At 36.5% G+C, this 9,374-nt stretch overlaps 2 protein-coding genes across 2 annotated transcripts; both read right to left on the minus strand.

Moving 5' to 3' along the window:
• Positions 1 to 174: 174 nt before the first annotated feature.
• On the minus strand, positions 175 to 7,937 carry Cbr-mam-8 (the record flags this gene model as incomplete). The annotated part of the gene is made up of 5 exons (XM_045240435.1): positions 175 to 408; positions 452 to 531; positions 5,236 to 6,001; positions 7,061 to 7,197; positions 7,718 to 7,937. 5 exons carry the CDS (start codon positions 7,935 to 7,937, stop codon positions 175 to 177), a joined length of 1,437 nt encoding a protein of 478 aa, XP_045094924.1.
• Positions 7,938 to 8,426: 489 nt separating this feature from the next.
• Cbr-rab-10 lies at positions 8,427 to 9,158 on the minus strand (the record flags this gene model as incomplete). The annotated part of the gene is made up of 3 exons (XM_002640086.1): positions 8,427 to 8,513; positions 8,588 to 8,979; positions 9,032 to 9,158. 3 exons carry the CDS (start codon positions 9,156 to 9,158, stop codon positions 8,427 to 8,429), a joined length of 606 nt encoding a protein of 201 aa, XP_002640132.1.
• Positions 9,159 to 9,374: the final 216 nt, after the last annotated feature.

Genomic DNA, 9,374 nt, shown 5'->3' on the forward strand with positions numbered 1-9,374 from the left:
CTGATTCCCTATCTCTCTGTCCCCACTTCTCTTTCCTACGAGTATATTTTTGACAATCCCACACTTCCTTCAACACCCGATTTTTTATCCATACCATCTCTCTTTATCATGTTATTATCATATTTTGTTCACAATGAACGGTTTCCAATTTTTCAAAGGTTTTATAATAGCATTTCAGACGAAACTAAATGGAAACTTGGGGATATTCAAAGGTATCAATGGATTCGAGAATGAAGTGATAGGAACGATTGGTACTCCACGAGCAGAGACATGAGCCGGAGAAATCGGAAGAACAGCAACAGGAGCGGTGACATGTTTCTCATCCAAACTGAACGATACAGATGGTGGAGGGATTGGGAAAAACGGTGTCGTCGTGGAGATGGGAGGTTGGTACATGATAGATTCGAGCTGTATTTTTCGGATTATTATGAATCTGGAATTCTAGACTTACAGGGGACATTTTCAGATTTTGAAGAGCTGTTAAGCGAACAAAGTTTCCAGAATGCGGTTGCACGGGAGTTGCTTCTTGGTCTGAAATTTTGGATACTTTTTTTCTTCTATTTTTCCAGCTATTCTTTCGAAAAATGTTATTAAAAATCAAGCGAATTTTCGTTCAAAATCACCAAAAATGAGAAATTTGTCAAGCAAAAAACTATGTTTCAACAAATTCTTAGAATATTTTTCACTGAAAACGTGCGGAAGTGTTTAATTTCAAACAACACATTTTGAAGGGGTCCTTCTATGACAGGGGACCATTCATTTTTCCTAGCCCCTTTCGGAGGACCCTTCTGTTAGAGGGGCCCTTCTAATATACAGTGCGTTGCAGGTTCTTCGGATTTGGAACAACAAATTAAATCTAGTGAAAAATGTTTGTAATGAAACCTTGAAAGCTACCCGAGTTATCTGGAAAAGTTTGAAATATGACTTTTGCAACTGTTACAAGTTTATACGTCCACTCCAAAGATCAGTAGATCCCGACCTCCAGCGAAAACGGAGGTATTCAATTTTGATTCTTCTTTCATGGAAACGGGTTTGGAGAAGAGAAAAAAGAAATGGAAAATGTAAAAAAAGGGATTTATTGAAAAATAAAATAATTTCAAATATAGATATTCCTGAACATATCAACAAAAATTATGAAAAATGACAGGTTTCAAAAGTGTATTGATTAGCCAGACTTTCGTCTGTTGATCCCTTTCGTCACGTAGAGGCTCAGTACATGAAAGGGAAAATGGGTTTTCACTGGGGGAAAACACCAACACAAAACACCTGTCTCCGAGGACGACAGTTTTCTGATTCTCAATAGTTCTTTTTCACTGCTAAAAATCTATACGATCGCAATTTATTGTCTAGTTCATTTGTTTCTTTTTTCTTTGATTGGGTCTTTTGCAAAAGGGGGACGTTCAGTGAAAATGATTTCACCTAGCCATGAACCACCAAACATGGCGACCCTAAGGGTCTTTTATAACTTTTTTCGCATCCGACCAATCGAAAGAAAAAAGCAAATGAAACAATAAACAGCTTTAGCAGGGAGCTTCAGGGCAGTCAGAAAGTTCTAGTGAAAATTATCAAACTAATTCAAAAAGTGGGATTTCCCAAAGGACTTTTTTTTTCAATACGTGGAATTTTTCAACGTGGACAGAGGTGGGGGGGGGGGGGGCGTGACATAATATCCACATTCAATCCAAATCACACGCTACGCAATGATATATTAGGTTAATATTAGGTTACGCCCTCCTCCTCTGTCCACGTTGAAAAAATTCCACGTATTGAAAAAAACAATTCTTTGGGAAATCCCACTTTTTGAATTAGTTTTCACTAGCACTTTTTGACTACCCTGAAGCTCCCTGCGTAAGCTGTTTATTGTTTCATTTGCTTTTTTCTTTCGATTAATCGGATGAGAAAAAAAGTTATAAAAGACCTTAAGGGTCGCCATGTTTGGTGGTTCATAGGTGCTAGGTGAAATCATTTTCACTGAACGTCCCCCTTTTGCAAAAGACCCAATCAAAGAAAAAAGGAAAAAATGAACTAGACAATAAATAGCGAGCGTATAGCTTTTTAGCAGTGAAAAACAACTATTGAGAATTATAAAACTGTCTCCTAGGAGACAGGGGTTTTGTGTTGGTGTTTTCCCCCAGTGAAAACCCATTTTCCCTTTCATGTACTGAGCCTCTACGTGACGAAAGGGATCAACAGACGAAAGTCTGGCTAATCAATACACTTTTGAAACTTGTCATTTTTCATAATTTTTGTTGATCTTTGGAGTGGACGCATGAACTTGCAACGGTTGCATAAGTCATATTTTTAGACTTTTCCAGATAACTCGGGTAGTTTTCAAGGTTTCATTACAAAAATTGTCCACTAGATTTAATTTGTTGTCTCAAATCCGATTTTCAAAAAATTAAGCCGATACCTTTAACAGCTCTCAAGTTATGACCCTAAACATGGGCGGACGTAAGAACCTGCAACGCACTGTAGTTTTTACGGTATTCTGGTACAAAAAATCGAAGATGTGGGAGAGAAACGCCGGTGGCCGAAAGTCCCAAAACGAAAACTACCGTAACCAAAAAGCGCGCTCGTATTTCTACATGACGATGCAAAGGGCTTTTTGGGCATTTTCGGCGTTTTTTCGCCCCATTAATAAATTCGGTGCCTCGAACGAGGATCGAACTCCGGTCTATTGCTTCACACCCCGGCGTGTAAACCAGTGCGCTATTCGATCGACAAAAATCTTCGTTGTTTTTGATATATAAGAAACTTCTCATTTTTCTCACGTGAAAATTCCAAAATTATTTTCTTTTTCAAAATTTAAATGAGCGTAAATTTCTGAAAAGTGTTAATAATTTACCGTGTTTCCTCTAATAAAAGCTCATAGGCTTCTATTTTTTCAACCTCTTTCTCAGGGTGGGCTTCTATTAGAGATGGGCTTTAATTAGAGGAGATGGTTTCTATTTTTCAATTTTTTATTTTCAAAAAAAATTGTTTTAAAAAATCCGAAATTTGACAATTCGGGAGTTAAGAATTCTGAAATTCAGTGTTTTGGATCATTCGAAATTTTCATTATGCAATTCTAAATTCCAAAATTCCTATTTCACGAAATTCCGAGATTCCAGGATCTCAAACTTCAGAATTCTGGAATTCTGGAACTCCGAGAAAAAAATCTAAAATTCAAAAAATTTGAGATTCGGAAATTGAGAAATTGTCGAGTTCTAAAATCACAGTTCCGAAAATTCTGGAATTTTGAATCAGCGTATTTTCTCCAATACAAGCCCATGGGTTTCTATTGGAGTGTGGGCTTCTATTAGAGGAAATGCGGTATACTAGAATCAAGATTTTTGAGTTTCTGGTTCTAAAAATTTTTGTTTTGATTTTAAGAATATTATAAATTTATAATATTTCAGAAAATTTTGGAATACCGAAGATTATTTCTGAATTGGGATAATTTTTGAAATTGGCGCCGAAATTCAGGTGGAAGGTTAACAATGCGATTTTGCCTAAACCTATGATCGTAAACAAAAAAAACGAAACAAATTGAAAACAAATTTTCACCGAAAAATGTGAGAATCTTACTGATTTTCGCTAATTTCGGTACTTTTTTGACTGGAATTTTTCATTTTTTGAAAAAAAAATTATAGGCCTTCCCTTTCATTGAGCTATCCGAAAAATGGTGCCAAATTCAAAAACTTTGCATGACCAGAATTCGAATTCAAAATTTAACACAAAAATGTCGCTAGGAATAGGGAAAATTATTTTTTCTTCATAGGCATTCAGATTTTTTGGTGATTTTTTAAGATTCTGAAAATTATTCGATTCTTCCTAAAATAATGTGTTCTCTTGAAAAATCTGTAGTTTTTAACTGTGTAGCATGCCTTTGTTAAAATATATAAATTGCAATTTCAAATTTTCTTATTTCTTAATGTACGTACTATTGCTGTCTGAAAAATGAAGGTTAGAGAGTATTTTTACTGGGAGCCTTGCTTCTAGATGTCAACTGATATAGGGTGCTAAGCCAACTTTTTAAAAGCTGAAAGTACTTTTAAGGGCAAACAAGAGTTCAGAGGGAAGGGTTGCTATCCAAGAGAAATTCGACTTATTCCTCTTCTAGTTTTGATGGGAATAAATTCGAATCCACACTAAATTGCTTCAGTCGTACTACTGTGGATCCACGTTCCTTTTTTTTATCTCCCTCATTTTTTTTTGAAATGTCACGGAAAAATATAATATTGCTGTCCTGAGAATCAGAAAATAGAAACTAGGAACAATACACGTGAAGAAAATCTCCCCCCACAACAAAAAATCAAAAAGCCTTTTGCATCCTCATATAGAAATACGAGCTCTCAACCAAAAAACGTGCCTTTTCATCACGGTGAATAATTTGCGAAATTTGATTTTTTTTTTCTGATTTCTTGGCGCTTTTCTCGATACAGTGGAAAATTAGGTTTTTCGGCATTTAAAAATTCTAGGTCGAAATTTTTGATTTGAAAATAGGTAACAATCATGAAGGCGGGGAAAACAAACAAAACGAGCAAATGAACGTCAAATTTGGTTAAGAATTGAAGGAGGAGAAACATTTTTCAGAAAATCACTGAAAAAAAATCAATTTTTCGAGGTTTTTGCCAACCTGTTCGAATACCACCGATCGCATATTTTTTTAATTAGGTAACAATTGTGTAGAATTTTATGGGGAACATTTTGATATAAGTTTCTCCTGGAAAAATTCAAAACTGAGGGAGGAGATAGGTTTTGAAGCAGTCAGATTAGTCAGATTACTGTAGATTTGTGTGAAAATTTTCATTTTCCCAAAATAGTTTGCTTGTTTATTCGGCGTGTTATTTATGGCGGGAAACTTTTAGCTTGGATTGACGTGAAGTGACCTAGAAGAGGGAAAATTGAGGGTGAAAGTGATTCCTAGAGTCTGAAATCCCTCAATAGGTCGGTTCACTAACAAATTGAGTTCTTTTGAACTTTTTGAATTTCGGTTTTTTGCCGATGCACGAGAAACGCGTCAACAATAACCATTAGTGCGCTTATCGTGAATTATTCACCGTGTTTCAGTAAATTTTTTCACTATTAAAAGATATATCAGAATTTAAAGACGAAAAGCAGTGAAAAACGAGAAAATAAAAATATTTTTAGGTTACGGTAGTTGTCGTTTTAGGACCTTCGTCCACCGGCGTTTTTCTTCCACAGTTCCGATTTTTGCATACCAGAAATAGGACAAAGTTCCAGAAAACTCACCGCAACTTATAGTTTTCGAGTTCTCATCCACCAAATCAATCGACGAAAATGCAACAAAATCGTTAGATCCGGTGACGGATTTCAAAATCAATACGACTGGAATACCTTTCGGAACTTCCTCCAATGAAATCAATAATTTATTCCATCCAGATTGAGACTTTCCAGATTTTTCTGTGCCTTCTGTCCAAATAGTCTTCTCATTCATTGATCCAATATTTCTAAATGATAGTGAAGTGATTGATCCAAAACTATCAAACATTTGAAGTTGAATAAAAGAAGACTGATCCATAGGCAATCGAATTGGAGTAGTTGTTAAACTGGATTCTCCAGCAGCTTCATTTACGATTTTATTGGGAAGCATCTGAATGTTCGAAGGGGTCCAAGAGCAAACACTAGAGAGGAAGTGGCAGGAAATTGGGGTGCAAACCTTCGATAATTCTGGAAAAATTGTAATGGAAACAAAAATTGAAGTTAAAAATAAACTTGAGCTTCTTCGAATCTCTCTTCTCCGAATATCTTCTTCGTCGAAAAACTTTGAATCTTGCCCCGCCCACATTACGTTTGCAGGGGTTACCACATCGATTTCATCAACAGCAATCACATCTTCAGCTGTTTGAATATTGTCACATTCGAATATTACACTTGTTTGATTATCGTAAGGAATCGGTGGAAAAATCACACTTCTTCGGTGCCATTTGGTTCTTTCAAGTTCATTCGAAGAAATTGTATCCAGAAGAATTTCATCGGTTTCATTTTTTAGAAGAACCTAGAATTTAGGAGATATTGTAAAACCTTCAATAGAAGTTCTCAGCAAATTTTCGGCACGCCAGGGCACAGAGGGGCACAGGATCCGCATCCAAACGGCACCGTGCCGCGTTGAAAGTGCCCTTGGAACACCGCACCCGTATTTCTAGGCTTTCAGGTGGAAAATCATGAAATTTATTTCTGTTTAGTTTTCAGACATTGGCTGTACCAGATGTCCCGTTGGAAGAGACACCGAAGGAAAATAGGTGAGTTGAGAGATGTTCAAGTAATAATGATGTCGGAAATCTTTTCAGTTATAAAAGACGAGAAGGGAAGTCGTCAAACCGTGGGGGATACTGAAGAAGAAGAAGATATTTTACGACCAGCAACGATGAATATTCCAAATTAAATATGTAAGTGGGCGAGATGTGAAAAACTGAACTATTTTGAAATGACAGTGTTCAAAAAAAATGTTCGAAAGGTTAATGTTAATCCCTGTTTTACAGTTCCGCTGATCTTCGGTGAAAACGTGCCAGACAACTTCCGATGGATTTTCGGGAAGACAATCCGTCCAAAGAAATGTGAGTTTTCATCCAATTAGTTATGTAAATAATCTTTAAAGTATTTGTTCAAAATCAACGGTCAATACTTTGACTGCTTCCTTCACAGAAACTTGTCTATGTGGAACCGTGTATGTAAGGTGATAAATTCTAAACTCAGTCCGGTGGCGTTTGCTAAGCGAGTAGGAGCGATTCCTTATGATATTCTGATCCCTCCCACTTGACCTACAGGACTCGGTCCGTCTGGTCATTTTACTTTTTTATTTGTACAGGTTCCATTTCTTGCCAAATTATCTATCGATTTCCGCCCATGCATTGCAAATAAATATATTATTTAAGCAAAGTTATCTCAACTCCTATGCCAGATATCAAAAACTTGGTGAACTGATAAAAAACTTCTGATATTATGATAAACAATTTACCAGTTGACAACTTTTTGATATCTTTTGCAGTAATCGAGATAAATTGGATCAAAGTTGACAGAGACTTTCTATTAAAAGTTTTTCGGTAGGAAGTTTTACCCTCAAAACGGCTTTTCCTCTTCGTTGATAACGATAAGCAAGAATTCTCATATGATCTGATTTTAAAATTTTCTGTGAAACAACTCTTGAAGAAGGGACTGATGCAAACTTTCCCTGTGCCAAGAGAAACGGTCCTTCTGCAAAAATTCATGAAGATTTTCCAGAAGATTATATTATTTTGGTACAAAAAATCGAAAGCTGCGGCAAAAGCCCGCAACAACATCTACCGTAACCTAAAAATACAGCAAACCACGGCAACCCAAACCGCCAACTTTGAGCATAATTATCTCGGTTCCTGTAAAAGATATGAAAAAGTGTTCAACTGATAAAATGCTTATCATAATACCAATAACATTTTTTTAGTTAACCACTTTTTGATATCTTTCACAAGAACCGAGATATATGGGCTTAAAGTAGGGTGGCCTTCCATTAGAGTGTTTACGGTATTCTTATTTTTCGGATTTATCGTCTCAATTTTCGTGCGTTTTCAGTCAACTTTTTCGCTTTAAAAACTCCATACTTTCGGAATTTATTTAAAGACGAAAAGCAGTGAAAATCGAGCTTAAAAATCCAAAAAAATATTTTCAGGGTACGGTAGTTGACCTTCGACCACATCTCCGATATTTTTTCGTCCCAAAATGATAAATGACTTCTTACCAGATGTAACAACATCAGTAGTTCTAGAAGTGATAAGAAGTCCAGGTTCCTGATGACGTGGCAGAATCGCTAATGAGACAACATTCCAGGGTGGTTTGATATCCCACTCACATGTTCCGTCGTCAAATGAGCACAATTCTAGACAGTGAATTGCAGATATTATTAGAAATAAAAAGAACAAGATTTGTTGAAAAAGCATAGCGTTGAACGGTGTCATCATCTGTCATAATCCAGAAGGTGTGTCGAGTGACCTCGATGTATATCCAAAAAGTGACCGGTTTTCTGGATGATGCTAATAGGAGAGAGGACATGTCAATTATACAAGAGTAAGAGATGTGCGGGCGGGTAAAAGGCTAGTTAGTTATGAAGGTAAGCAATTTATTATATTAAGTCTCTGCACAGAAGAATTTGTAGAAAGAAAAGTAGAAGGAGAGGGGGCGGGGCGAAGAGAAAGTTGAAAGAAAATTGAGAAACAGGAGAACTTTTCTTAAACGATCTTATATTAGAACAGGTAAGTGGCAAATGAAAAAATGATGCCTAGGTTGGGGAGAAAAGCGGAGATGGTGGAGGCAAAAACTGGAGAAGAAGAAAAAAGCGAATGAGAAGAGGGGAACAAAAGTCTATATATTGACATTCAATTTCATGAATACCCGGATAGAACATTTACAAAACCACATTGGGTAAATTAGAAATTCTTTGTCTTTGGTTTCTAACAACATCCTCCGCTACCTCCCGGTCTTTGTGGTTGAACAGGGTTGATGGTATCACGGGATTGCTCATCTGTTGAATCGGGCATCTGAAAAATAAAGAATCGTGATTTTCAAGCTTAGAGCTGATTATTGATTAGTAAGATAGATCTTGAAATTTTACCTTCGCAAGAATCGCCTCCGCCAAATCGTAAAATGCGGTGTCCACATGTACGTTCAATTTTGCAGATGTCTCATGGAACCGGATACCGTGATCCTGTGCAATCTTCTCTCCTCGGTCTTTGCTCACAACTCTTCTGTCACTCATATCACATTTGTTGCCCAATATCATTTTTACCACATCTTCAGACGCGTGTTCATCAATATTCCGAAGCCATTTGGCAATGTTGTCAAAGCTCTTGGCATTTGTGATATCATAAACGAGCATAATACCCATCGCTCCACGATAGTAGGACGTTGTGATCGTATGGAATCGCTCTTGTCCAGCAGTATCCCAAATTTGTAGTTTGATCTTTTTTCCTTTCAATTCAATTGTCTTGATTTTGAAATCGATTCCTGTAATAAATAGATTTCCTAATCGATCAAAGGCAATAAAAAGAAAACTAACCAATTGTTGAAATGAATGTCGTATTGAATGCATCATCTGAAAATCTGTAGAGAATGCAAGTCTTTCCAACTCCAGAGTCTCCTATTAACAGCAGCTTGAATAGCATATCATACGGTCGGCGAGCCATGTTGATCTGGAATGAAGGAAATGTGAGAATGAACGGTTTAAAAAGAGAAGAGTCAGCGAGATTGAGAAAGACAGAAAGGCAAAAAAACACTTGGAGCATTGCAAATATAATACTTTTGAGATTGTGGGAGTAGGCACGGATATTTGAGAGGTTTCTTAATAAGAAGATATTTATTTACTGTTTTAAAAACTCGGAAATCTTCTTTATCCTACCATC

Source organism: Caenorhabditis briggsae, assembly GCF_000004555.2.
Source record: "Caenorhabditis briggsae complete genome, chrI, whole genome shotgun sequence".
NCBI lineage: Eukaryota > Metazoa > Nematoda > Chromadorea > Rhabditida > Rhabditidae > Caenorhabditis > Caenorhabditis briggsae.